This window comes from Clavelina lepadiformis, chromosome 6, assembly GCF_947623445.1.
Source record: "Clavelina lepadiformis chromosome 6, kaClaLepa1.1, whole genome shotgun sequence".
NCBI lineage: Eukaryota > Metazoa > Chordata > Ascidiacea > Aplousobranchia > Clavelinidae > Clavelina > Clavelina lepadiformis.
The window spans coordinates 1,982,363-1,995,979 of NC_135245.1; the positions used below are offsets into that span (position 1 = coordinate 1,982,363).

Here is a 13,617-nt window from a genome sequence, read left to right on the forward strand (position 1 = left end):
TTGTTAAACACTCGTCTGATGATACGGACACAGCAAGGCGATCTTAACCTTTGAAAGCGCTTTCCAGCGTATATAAGTCCCAAAATACACATTTTCATCATCATCAGCTTAGACTAAGTTTGGTTGTTTCGGCTTAATGAGGGTGAGATCTGAATTTTTTTTTTTCACTTATATTGCAATGGTTTTACATCTTTTCCTTTTATGCGGAGGAATTCAGAGATTAGTCTTAGTTTTTTTTGCACCCATACCCATACGCTATAGGCAGGGTTGCCATCGGTCTGGACTCAAAAATAAGGACGAACAAGAAAAAAAGAAGAATGCCACCTTAAATAGGCACAACTGGAAAAGGCAAGCAATGTTCCAAAAAGGAAAAAACGAGATACTATTTACATGTTCTCCATCTTTGTATCTCTTTGTTACAAAATGGAAATGGTATACTAAAGGTATCAAAATGCCAAAAATACTAATCTTTGCCCTAAAAATAAGACGAAAATAATAACGCAAGTGTAATTAGGGACAAATCTTAGAAATAAGGACGGTAGGGCAATCCTGGCTAAAGTGCTATGCAGTAATATGGCGTTTGTAGCGCCACCGTACGGTGACTTTATCCAAACTTTGAGCTTCAAGCTTTAAATTCTTCGTATTTAGACATTGTGTTAAATACTGTGCGCTTGGTATGCGAGTTTTGCTTGTTTATGTCTGCTTGGAAAGCAGCCTCGTCATTTGTTCGGAGTTGGGACCCTCAAGCGCCACAGCACTTCATTTCATTTTCACTTAACTAACACTGCGTGCCAGCTGTGTAGGTCTTCTGTGGTTGGAGCCTGAGTCATATTTTTCTTTTCAACTGCAACAAAGCAGGTGAGGGATTATCAAAAATTACTCCCCAAACCTGGATGCTTGTTCGTAAAAGTTTCAGCTAACTTTACAGACAAGCAGCTTACTGACTCCTGTTTTTCATAACGTCAAGACAAATCCTTCTGTATCGAGTTTCCCCGCTTTAAACGGACAATTATAAAGTTGTAAACTGCCTCCTCGACATTAGCTCACCTTACAAGTCAAGTTATAAATAAAAACAATTTAATCGGACGTCTTGAATTAGTTAAAACAGACGGATTGCAACCTCTTCACAACCCAGTCTACAGCATGAGACGATCCTAATCACAACCTTGAAAATCACAAACGGTTACTTTAAGCGAGCATTGTGAAATGGTTCGCTTGATTAGTGATTCAATTTATAGAAGCAATAAACGATTCTTTCTTTTAGTACAGGGATGGCTCGAAATACAGGATGACAACGAATAAATTACGAAAATGAATAAACAATGGACGGAAAAATGGATGAAGGGTTAACAACGGATAACAAAGGATGAAACAACACACTGAAATACGCGACTAAATCACAAACGCTATATACGCGATAGATTACACACAATTCGGCTTTCAATGTTATGTCTTCATGTTTAAAACTTAAAACTAACAATTCTTATCAGGCAATAAATGTTTAAATGGTGAATGTAGCTATTAATAAAGTATGTACATAAAAGTATTAAAATCAGACATTTTGTAAAATACTTAGTTGACAAAGTCATTTAGTGAAGCAAACCTGGTGATCAAATTTCGGTATGACTGTAACCTACCATGCAGAAGTCGAGTGAGGAGTTGGTCAACTTTGATTAATTTAATTCTTGCAAAAAAATTGTAGCACACACAACGCAATTGCAAGTGGCTATGGCTATAACTATGTTTTTTCATTTGTGATCTCATGTACAACGAATTGGAGATAAAATCCGTGACGTGGTATGACTTATCCATTTTAGCCTAAAGCCCCAAACCGTACACATAAAACATAAGAATAAGTGAAGCCATATAACAACAGAGTTCAAAAGAAATTCTCTCTGTTACCACACGGACTAGTAAACCATGTAATTTTAAAGTTTAAAAAAAATCCTCTTGTTTTCAAATTTCCTCTTTCTTTCTGACCACATGCTCTTGAATTTATTTATGTCTAATCCGCCCAAGTGTTGGCAGGTTTCATTTATTCCTGGCACCACCATTTCATCGGGCATTCCAATTTTTCTGTCGAAGTATTCCAGTTATGAAAACGTCGTCTGTATTTATGCGCTTTGAAGTCAACGACGCTTCCCACAATTGTGTGATGACGCGAACGCTGGTTGTGTAGAATCCATCGAGGCAATACTTGGGCCAAAATGGCCAACGGTAATCTTTTTCTGAGATATAATTTTTTGATAGCTTTCATCGAATAGGCTTGCTTATAACCCAGCTTGTTTCGTATGTGCAAATGATTGGAAATTCTGGCCACTTTTTCTCAGAAACTTTTGCAATGTTTTGATCAACGGCCTCTTTTAATTTTACGAGATCAATCATCATCATATTTGAGAATCATAAAAATATTTGAGGGAAAGCTTGTCTGAGGTCCACTGCATCCCCGATAACGTCTTGAAACCGACATCTCTGTAATCGTGAAAATGGATTTTGACAAATACGTCTAATGGAGGAGATGAATTTAAAAGGAACACTGAACTGAAAAAACTGGTTTCCCTTTTCCCCAAAACCCATTTTTTAGTATGAGTTCAGTCACGATTAACAACTTATGGGTGTAGGTGACTAGTACACCATTTATCTAAGCACATATTTCACTCACTGGTATGCGTCCGAAGCGTCGACTTGTAATATGTCTCCATATATGTTATGTTCCTCGTCCAATAAAGCTTGAGTACTTTCCTGTGCTTGACCAATCACAAAAACAGTTTGGAAAGTGGCGCCATCGAGATAGCCAATAGAACCCCAGGCTTTACGAATCCATTCGCGTCGTCTCTCGTAGGATGCAGCCGACTTGATGAAAATAATCATGCTCCAAGATATGTTTCTTTCTGCGAAAATTTACTAAGGTCAGTTTCAACGTCGTTTGACTAAAATAAGTGTAATTCAGAATGTTGAAACTGCTTTTTAATTGCAGTATACTTGTCTTTGAAAGATTTATTCATATTAACGTACCAAGTAAACAGCTGCTTTTGTCGTTATTGGAATAAAAATTTGGTTCTGTTAAAAAATTGGTCGATTTTGCAAAACTAGAAATTGTGCTATAAAGCGATTTATCGGAAGCGTAGGTTTAGTTCGAGGCTGTGACGTTTCTTGATTGCAACGTCATTTCCTTCTGTGTCGCTGCGGTGTTAATGGCTTCGGGATTATTTGACCTTTTACAACTTTGGCTGCAAATCAAAAGCCATGGCTTATTGTTAAACGACGCATGTGTAAGAAATAATTTACACTTTTACACAAGATATTGAGTTAAGAGAAGTCGATTCATTCGATTGAAACTTAGGTTAATGTCTTTTGTTTTGAAAGTCAAAAATGCTTCCGATATATACTTACTGTTGCAGCTTTACATAGCTGGCTTGCATGGTAAACAGTAACAGAGCCCAAGGCACAAGCCCCAACAGAACTGCAAAATACTTAAAATGTTGGTTGTGACCGTCAAGAAATAGCATTTCTATTCAAATTACAAGCTGAAGATATAGGAGTAAGATATATGAATAAAGTAAAAATAAAATTATTCATGATTTATTAGGAATCAGAGTTGTAACTCTTTTCAGAGCTTTTCGGTTCGAGTTCGGGTTGGGGCTTAAGTTTGAAACAAAACTGGTTCCAGATTTAGGCAAAAATTCATATTCACACGCTGCCACATTTTCGTCATAAATTCACTTACACGAATGTGTATGCACTCAGCAGAGCGCTTTAAACCTCTCGCATAGCGCATCAAGAAATGATGATAGTCAAAGAATGGCATCAAAATATAACCGAAAGAAAAGGGGCAAACGCCCATCACCAAATTGAATCTTTAAGAGCTTCTTCAAATAACCTATCATTGAAATTGTTAAACATTCGTCTGCTGATACGGAAACAGCAAGTTGACCTTAACCGGTGAAAGCGCTCTCCAGCGTATATAAGTCCTAAAATATACATTTTTATCATCATTAGCCTAGACTAAATTTGATTGTTTCGGCTTCATGAGGGTGAGATCTGAAATATTTTATTCACTTATATTGCAATGGCTTTACATCTTTTCCTTTTATGCAGAGGAATTCAGAGTTTAGTCTTAGTTTCTTTACACCCACACCCATAAGCTATAGTCAGGGTTGCCATCGGTCCGGACTCAAAAATAAGGTCGAACAGGAACCAAAAAAAAAATACTACCTTAAACAGTGCACAACAGAAGAAGGCAATCAATGTTCCAAAAATGAAAAAACCAGATACTGTTTGCATTTTCTTAATTTTTGTATCTCTTTGGTACAATATGTTATACTGAAGGTGTCAAAATGCCAAAATACGAACCTCCGCCTTAAAAATAAGACGAAAATAAGAACGTAAGTGAAAATAAGGACAAATCTTAGAAGAAAAAACAAAATTTTTTCTAATACACGGACCTTCAAAAAAAGGAAAATATTAGAAATAAGGACGGTATGGCAACCCTGGCTATAGTGCTATGCAGTACTATGGCGGTTGTAGCGCCACCGCACGGCGAATTTGTCCAACCTTTGGGCTATGTACCCTGAATCATGTTTTTATTTTCAACTGTAACAAAGCAGATGAAAACTTATCAAAAATTACTCCCCAAACCTGGATGCTTGTTCGTAAAAGTTTCAGCTAACTTTACAGACAAGCGGCTTTCTGACTCCTGTTTTTCATAAAGTCATGCCAACGTCTTCAGTTTCGCGTTTCTCCGCTTTAAACGGACAATCATGAAGTTGTAAACTGCCTCCTCGACATTAGCTCACCTTACAAGTCAAGTTGTAAATAAAATCAATTTAATCGGACAATTTGAATAAATTAAAACGCTTCAGGCATACAGTGTAGGCCGATCCAAGCCACAACGTTAAAATAACCAACGGTTAGTTCAAGAGCGCAGTGTGAAATGACTCGCTTGATTAATGATTAAATTTATAGAAGCAAGAAACGATTCTTGCTTTGAGTACAGGGATGGCTCGAAATACAGGATGACAACGAATAAATTATGAAAATGAATAAACAATGGACGGAAAAATGGATGAAGGGTTAATAACGGATAACAAAGGATGAAACAACACACTGAAATACGCAACTAAATCACAAACGCTATATACGCGATAGATTACACACAACTCGGCATAGTGTAGTGTTGTCATGTTTAAAAGTTTGAAACTAACAATTCATATCATGCATTAAATGTCTAAATGGTGAATGTGTCACGAGATTTATTTTAGGCACCCGTTTTATAGCAATCACAATGTACACTGTTTTTCTGAACCCCTTTTTATTGATTGATTTAGTCGGACGTGTCCTTTTTGTTGTGTCATTTTTATGTTTGTCTGGTTATGTAACCTATATTTGTTTTATTTCAGTGTTGTTCACATTAGTCATTTTTATGCATGCTCACGTTCTGCCATATTTTACATGTTTAAGTGTACACGTGTTTTTATTCGATCACTGGTGACGTCTCTTCTCGCTACCCCGATGGCTTAATTAGTATTTAGCGTCCCACGTTGATTCTCTCTCATTACGTGGAATTTGTTTTGGTGTGGTATTGCGTGCGGCTGGGAAGTGCCGTGCGAGGGTAGTTTCAGTAACGTTTGGGTGATATAGCAGAAAGACGGATGTTTTTACATAAGAGATATGCCATTAAATGTGAATAAAGAAGACAGAGCTAATTGACTAGCTGCAAAGCGGGAAGGTTCCTGGTAAAGAAAGTTTGGTTACAAATGTACCAATTAATAAAGTAGGCCTATATACATAAAAGTATTAAAATCAGTCGTTTTGATTCATATATAGTTGACAAAGTCATTTAACGAGGTATGTTGCATTTAAAGTGATCAAATTTCGGTATGACTGTAACTTGCCATGCAGAAGTCGAGATAGAAGTTGGTCAACTTCAATTAACTTAATTCTTTCAAATAAATTGTAGCACACACAACGCAAGTGCAAGTGGGTATGGCTATGGCTATGTTTTTTCCTTTGTGATCTCTTGTACAACGAATTTAGTATTTGGAGGTAACCTCCGTGACGTGGTATTACTTATATTTTTTATCCTAAAGGCCTAAACCGTACACATAAAATATAAGAATAAGTGGAGCCATATAACAACAGAGCTCAAAAGAAATTCTCTCTGTTATAACACGGACTCGTAAACCATGTAATCTTAAGGTTTAAAACAGATGCTCTTGTTTTCAAATTTCCTCTTTCTTTCTGACCACATTGTCTTGAATCTGTTTTCAATAAACCCGCCCAAGTGTTGGCAGGTTTCACTTATTCCTGGCACCACCATTTCATCGGGCATTCCAATTTTCTGTCGAAGTATTCCAGTTATGAAAACGTCGTCTGTATTTATGCGCTTTGAAGTCAACGACGCTTCCCACAATTGTCTGATGACGCGAACGCTGGTTGTGTAGAATCCACCGAGGCAAAACTTGGGCCAGTTTGACTCACTATAATCTTGTACAGAAATAAAATTTTGTGTCGTTTATCCCGTATAGGATGGGATGACTCTCTTGTTTCGTAAGTGCAAATGATTGGAAATTCTGGCCACTTTTCCTCAGAAGTTTTTGCAATGTTCTTATCAACGGCCTCCTTTAGTTTTACGAGATCAATCATCATATCATCGTCACCGCTGGAGTAGAAATATTGACGGGGAAGCTTGTCTGAGGTCCACCGCATCCCCGATAACGTTTTCAAACCAACATTTCTGAAATCGTTAAAGCATTGTTTATCAAATAGAAATCCATGATTTAGAAGATGCCAGGTAGAATAATTGTAAGTGAAAAATAACACATCTTTCACTCACAGGTACGCGTCCGAAACGTCGACTTGCAATATATCTCCGTATCTGTCATATTCCTCGTCGAGTACTTTCCTGTGCTTGACCAATCACAAAAACAATTTGGAAAGTGGCGCCATCGAGATAGCCAATAGAACCCCAGGTTTTACGAATCCATTCGCGACGTATCCCGTAAGATGCAGCCGACTTGATGAAAATAATCATGCTCCAGGATATGTTTTTTCCTGCGAAAATATACCAAGGTCAGTTTCAACGTCGTTTGATTTAAATAAGTGTAATTCAGAATGTTGAAACTGCTTTTTAATTGCAGTATACTTGTCTTTAAAAGATTTATTCATATTAACGTACCAAGTAAACAGCTGCTTTTGTCGTTATTGGAATAAAAATTTGGTTCTTTTAAAAACTTGTTCGACTTTGCGGAACTTGAAATTGTGCTATAAAGCGATTTATTGGAAGCGTAGGTTTTGTTCGAGGTTGTGACGTTTCTTGATTGCAACGTCATTTCCTTCTGCGTCGCTGTGTTGTTAACGGCTTCGAGATTATTTGACCTTTTACAACTTTGGCTGCAAATCAAAAACCATGGCTTATTGTTAAACGCAGCATGTGTAAGAAATATTTTTTACTTTTACACAAGATATTGAGTTAAGATAAGTCGATTCATTCGATTGAAACTTAGGTTACTGTCTTTTGTTTTCAAAGTTGAAAATGTTTCTGACATATACTTACTGTTGAAGCTTTACATAGCTGGCTTGCATGGTAAGCAGTAACAGAACCCAAATGACAAGCCCAAACAGAACAGCAAAATACTTAAAAATTTTGTTGTGACCGTCAAGAAATAGCATTTCTTTTCAAATTACAAGCTGAAGATATAGGAGTAAGATATATGGACAAAGCAAAAAAAAATTTATTCGTGATATATTAGGAATCAGAGTTGTAACTCTTTTCAGAGCTTTTCCCGTTCGAGTTCGGGTTGGGGCTTAAGTGTGAAACAAAATTGGTTCCAGATTTAGGCAAAAATTCATATTCACACAATGCCACATTTTCGTCGTAAATTCACTTACACGAATGTGTATGCACTCAGCAGAGCGATTTAAACCTCTCGCATAGCGCATCAAGAAATGATGGTAGTCAAAGAATGGCATCAAAATATAACCGAAGAAAAGTGGCAAACGTCCGTCACTTAGTTGACTCTTTGAACGTGTCTGCACATAACCTATAATTCAAATTTCAAATCCATCTGTTGGTATGAAAACAGCAAGGCGGCCATCTTGCATCTTGTAATGGCTTTACATATTTTCCCTTTCTTTAAATGCAGGGAGTAATCTTTTAATTTATTTAGATCTTTACAGTACTGTGACGGTTGTAGCGCCACCGCACGGTGACTTTGTCCAACCTTTGGGCTAACCGCTTTAAATATTTCTTAATTAGACATTGTGTTTATTACTGTGCGCTTGGTATGCGCGTTTTGCTTATTTATGTCTGCTTGGAAAGCAACCTCGTCATTTGTTCGGAGTTGGGACCCTCAAGCGCCACAGCACTTCATCTCATTTTCACTTAACTAACACTGCGTGCCAGCTGTAGGTCTTTTGTGGTTGGAGCCTGAGTCATGGTTTTCTTTTCCACTGCAACAAAGCAAATGAAGGCTTATCAAAAATTAATCCCCAAACCTGGATGCTTGTTCGTAAAATATTCAGCTAACTTTACAGACAAGCAGCTTACTGACTCCTGTTTTTCATAACGACACGCCAACTTCTTCAGTTTCGAGTTTCCCCGCTTTAAACGGACAATCATGAAGTTGTAAACTGCCTCCTCGACATTAACCCATCTTACAAGTCAAGTTATAAATAAAATCAATTTAATCGGACGTCTTGAATAAATAAAAACGCTTTACGCATACAGCGTATTCCGATCCTAGTCACAACAGCGTTTTTAGCATGGGACGACCCTTGTCACAACCTTGAAAATAACCAACGGTTAGTTCAAGCCCACCGTGTGGAATGGTTCGCTTGATTAATGATTAAACTCTAACAAACGAGACTCGATTCTTGCTTTGGGTACAGGAATGTCTCGAATTAAACAAACAGCAGCCATTTTATGACACGCAAGCAACGCCAAACAACGGAAGAAAAAACACTAAAGTACGCGACTAAAATGCAAACACCATAAACGCAATAGATTACACACAACTCGGTTCATAATAGCAATTCAGGAATGCAGCTGACTTCTTAAATGTACGTGTTTAAAAAGTGCAAAACTAACAATTCATATCATGCATTAAATGTCTAAATGGTGAATGTACCAGTTAATAAACTATATACATAAAATATTAAAATCAGTCCTTTTGCCACATATTTAGTTGACAAAGTCATTTAACGAGGTATGTTGCCTTTAAAGTGATCAAATTTCGGTATGACTGTAACCTGCCATGCAGAAGTCGAGATAGAAGTTGGTCAACTTCAATTAACTTAATTCTTTCAAATAAATTGTAGCACACACAACGCAATTGCAAGTGGGTATGACTATGGCTATGTTTTTTCATTTGTGATCTCATGTACAACGAATTGGAGATAACCTCCGTGACGTGGTATGAATTATCATTTTTAGCCTAAAACCGTAAAGGCCTATACCGTACACATAAAATATAAGAATAAGTGAAGCCATATAACAACAGAGCTCAAAAGAAATTCTCTCTGTTATAACACGAACTCGTAAACCATGTAATCTTAAAGTTTAAAACAGATGCTCTTGTTTTCAAATTTCTTCTTTCTTTCTGACCACATTGTCTTGAATTTGTTTTCAAAAAAACCGTCCAAGTGTTGGCAGGTTTCACTTATTCCTGGCACCACCATTTCATCGGGCATTCCAATTTTCTGTCGAAGTATTCCAGTTATGAAAACGTCGTCTGTATTTATGCGCTTTGAAGTCAACGACGCTTCCCACAATTGTCTGATGACGCGAACGCTGGTTGTGTAGAATCCACCGAGGCAAAACTTGGGCCAGTTTGGCTCACTATAATCTTGTAGAGAAATAAAATTTTTGTGTTGTTTGTCCCGTATAGGATGGGATGATTCTCTTGTTTCGTAAGTGCAAATGATTGGAAATTCTGGCCACTTTTCCTCAGAAATTTTTGCAATGTTTTTATCAACGGCCTCCATTAATTTTACGAGATCAATCATCATATCATCATCACCGCTGGAGTAGAAATATTGATGAGGAAGCTTGTCTGAGGTCCACCGCATCCCCGATAACGTCTTGAAACCGACATCTCTGAAATCATTGAAGCATTGTTTATCAAATAGAAATCCATGATTTAGAAGATGCCAGGTAGAATATATGTGAGTGAAAAATAACACAAATTTCACTCACTGGTATGCGTCCGAAACGTCGACTTGCAATATATCTCCGTATCTGTCATATTCCTCGTCCAATAAAGCTTGAGTCGTTGCCTTTGCTTGACCAATCACAAAAACAATTTGGAAAGTGGCGCCATCGAGATGGCCTATAGAACCCCAGGTTTTACGAATCCATTCGCGACGTCTCCCGTAAGATGCAGCCGACTTGATGAAAATAATCATACTCCAAGATATGTTTTTTCCTGCGAGAATATACCAAGGTCAGTTTCAACGTCGTTTGATTTAAATATGTGTAATTCAGAATGTTGAAACTGCTTTTTAATTGCAGTATACTTGTCTTTGAGTAATTTATTCATATTAACGTACCAAGTAAACAGCTGCTTTTGTCGTTATTGGAATAAAACATTGGTTCTTTTAAAAACTTGTTCGACTTTGCGGAACTTGAAATTGTGCTATAAAGCGATTTATTGGAAGCGTAGGTTTTGTTCAAGGTTGTGACGTTTCTTGATTGCAACGTCATTTCCTTCTGCGTCGCTGCGTTGTTAACGGCTTCGAGATTATTTGACCTTTTACAACTTTGGCTGCAAATCAAAAACCATGGCTTATTGTTAAACGCAGCATGTGTAAGAAATATTTTTTACTTTTACACAAGATATTGAGTTAAGACAAGTCGATTCATTCGATTGAAACTTAGGTTTCTGTCTTTTGTTTTGAAATTCGAAAATGTTTCCGATATATACTTACTGTTGAAGCTTTACATAGCTGGCTTGCATGGTAAGCAGTAACAGAACCCAAATGACAAGCCCAAACAGAACAGCAAAATACTTAAAATTTTTGTTGTGACCGTCAAGAAATAGCATTTCTTTTCAAATTACAAGCTGAAGATATAGGAGTAAGATATATGGAAAAAGTAAAAATAAAATTTATTCGTGATATATTATGAATCGGAGTCGTAACTCTTTTCAGAGATGTTCGGTTCGAGTTCGGGTTGGGGCTTAAGTGTGAAACAAAACTGGTTCCAGATTTAGGCAAAAATTCATATTCACACTCTGCCACATTTTCGTCGTAAATTCACTTACACGAATGTGTATGCACTCAGCAGAGCGATTTAAACCTTTGCATAACGCAACAAGTAATGATGATAGTCAGAGAATGGCATCAAAATATAACCGAAGAAAAGGGGCAAACGCCCATCACTAAGTTGACTCTTTAATAGGCCTACCATATTTTCATCGCCAAAAAAGAGGACCATTTCGCCAGCAAGTACAATGCAAATAAAGTTTTACGTTTAAAGAATTTATCACATGTTTTTGGATAATTATACGCATATGCCCAAGTAATGTATTCGGCTTCAGAATCATTTCGTCCTTTTCTGAAACAAGGATAGGCCTACTTCTGCCGCAGTTCATCAGAAAACACAGTGTTCCTCTTTGGCATTATTGCTTAGCTTTATTTAGATTTTATGTTTGTCTAAATTAAAACAATTATAAGAAAAATGATTAGACCTCGTGCTGTCGCTGAAAAGTCATTTGACTTGACTTAGGCCTCATGCCGAAAAGTCACATAAATATATAATTCTGTTGAAAATTTAAGCAAGAAAACGCAAAATGCAAAAAAGGAGGACATTTGGGCATTTTTCAGTGTCCTCGGAGGACAATTCATTTTTCTTTAGAAAAGAGAACAAATCCTCCTAAAAGAGGATATATGGTAGCCCTACTCTTTAAGAGCTTCTTCACATAACCTATCATTGAAAATGTTAAACATTCGTCTGCTGATACGGATACAGCAAGGCGACATTAACCGTTGAAAGCGCTCTTCAGTGTATATAAGTCCTAAAATATACATTTTTATCAGCAGCAGCCAAGACTAAATTTGGTCGTTTCGGCTTAATGAGGGTGAGATCTGAAATATTTTTTTCACTTATCTTGCAATGGTTTTACATCTTTTCCTTTTCTTTAAATGCAGGGAATAATCTTTTAGTTTATTTAGATCTTTACAGTACTGTGATGATTTTAGCGCCACCGCACGTTGATTTTGTCCAACCTTTGGGCTAACCGCGTTAAGTATTTCTTAATTAGACATTGTGTTTATTACTGTGCGCTTGGTATGCAATTTTTGCTTATTTATGTCTGCTTGGAAAGCAACCTCGTCATTTGTTCGAAGTTGGGACCCTCAAGCGCCACAGCACTTCATCTCATTTTCACTTAACTAACACTGCGTGCCAGCTGTGTAGGTCTTTTGTGGTTGGAGCATGAGTCATGGTTTTCTTTTCCACTGCAACAAAGCAGATGAAAACTTATCAAAAGTTACTCCCCAAACCTGGATGCTTGTTCGTAATATATTCAGCTAACTTTACAGACAAGCGACTTTCTGACTCCTGTTTTTCATAACGACACGCCAACGTCTTCAGTTTCGCGTTTCCCCGCTTTAAACGGACAATCATGAAGTTGTAAACTGCCTCCTCGACATTAACCCATCTTACAAGTCAAGTTATAAATAAAATCAATTTAATCGGACGTCTTGAATAAATTAAAACGCTTTACGCATACAGCGTATTCCGATCCTAGTCACAATAGCACATACAGCATGGGAGGATCCTAGTCACAACCTTGAAAATAACCAACGGTTAGTTCAAGCGAGCAGTTTGAAATGGTCCGCTTGATTAATGATTAAATTTATAGAAGCAAGAAACGATTCTTGCTTTGAGTACAGGGATGGCTCAAAATACAGGATGACAACGAATAAATTATGAAAATGAATAAACAATGGACGGAAAACTGGATGAAGGGTTAACAACGGATAACAAAGGATGAAACAACACACTGAAATACGCGACTAAATCACAAACGCTATATACGCGATAGATTGCACACAACTCGGCATAGTGTAGTGTTATGTTGTCAAGTTTAAAACTTAAAAACTAACAACTCATACCGTGCAGTAAATGTCTAAATGGTGAATGTACCAATTAATAAAGTATATACATAAAAGTATTAAAATCAGACATTTTGTCACATACCGGTATTTAGTTGACAAAGTCATTTAGCGAGGCAAACCTGGTGATCAAATTTCGGTATGACTGTAACCTGCCATGCAGAAGTCGAGATTAAAGTTGGTCAACTGTGAATAACTTAATTCTTTAAAATAAATTGTAGCACACACAACGCAAGTGCAAGTGGGTATGGCTATGGCTATGTTTTTTCATTTGTGATTTCTTGTACAACGAATTGGAGATAACCTCCGTGACGTGTATGACTTATCCTTTTTAGCCTTAAACCCTAAACCAAGGGGTGTCCAACCCGTGGCCCGCGCGGTATTTTTCGATATGACTTATAGGCTATTACCAACTACTTGGCCTACGTAATTTATGGCGAACTTACATTCCGAGAAATTGGCATTTATTGTTTGTTTACTAATTTCTGACAGCCATGTGAA

At 37.1% G+C, this 13,617-nt stretch overlaps 1 protein-coding gene across 1 annotated transcript; it reads right to left on the reverse strand.

The window, feature by feature from the left end:
• Nucleotides 1-6,193: 6,193 nt before the first annotated feature.
• Nucleotides 6,194-10,955, reverse strand: LOC143462117 (uncharacterized). The gene is made up of 7 exons (XM_076960160.1): nucleotides 10,927-10,955; nucleotides 10,549-10,763; nucleotides 10,196-10,424; nucleotides 9,605-10,096; nucleotides 7,178-7,392; nucleotides 6,901-7,053; nucleotides 6,194-6,486 (listed from the first exon to the last, which is right to left on the reverse strand). The coding sequence occupies exons 1-7, from the start codon at nucleotides 10,953-10,955 to the stop codon at nucleotides 6,194-6,196; spliced, it is 1,626 nt and encodes a 541-aa protein (XP_076816275.1).
• Between the last annotated feature and the right edge of the window lie 2,662 nt (nucleotides 10,956-13,617).

Coding starts and splice junctions, on each gene's coding strand:
- LOC143462117 (XM_076960160.1), bottom strand. CDS start 10,955: ATGCAAGCCAGCTATGTAAAGCTTCAACA. Junction 10,425..10,548: donor CAAAAGCAGCTGTTTACTTG/GTACGTTAATAT, acceptor ATATTCTCGCAG/GAAAAAACATATCTTGGAGT. Junction 7,393..9,604: donor AACAAATTCAAGACAATGTG/GTCAGAAAGAAA, acceptor TTTGATTTGCAG/CCAAAGTTGTAAAAGGTCAA.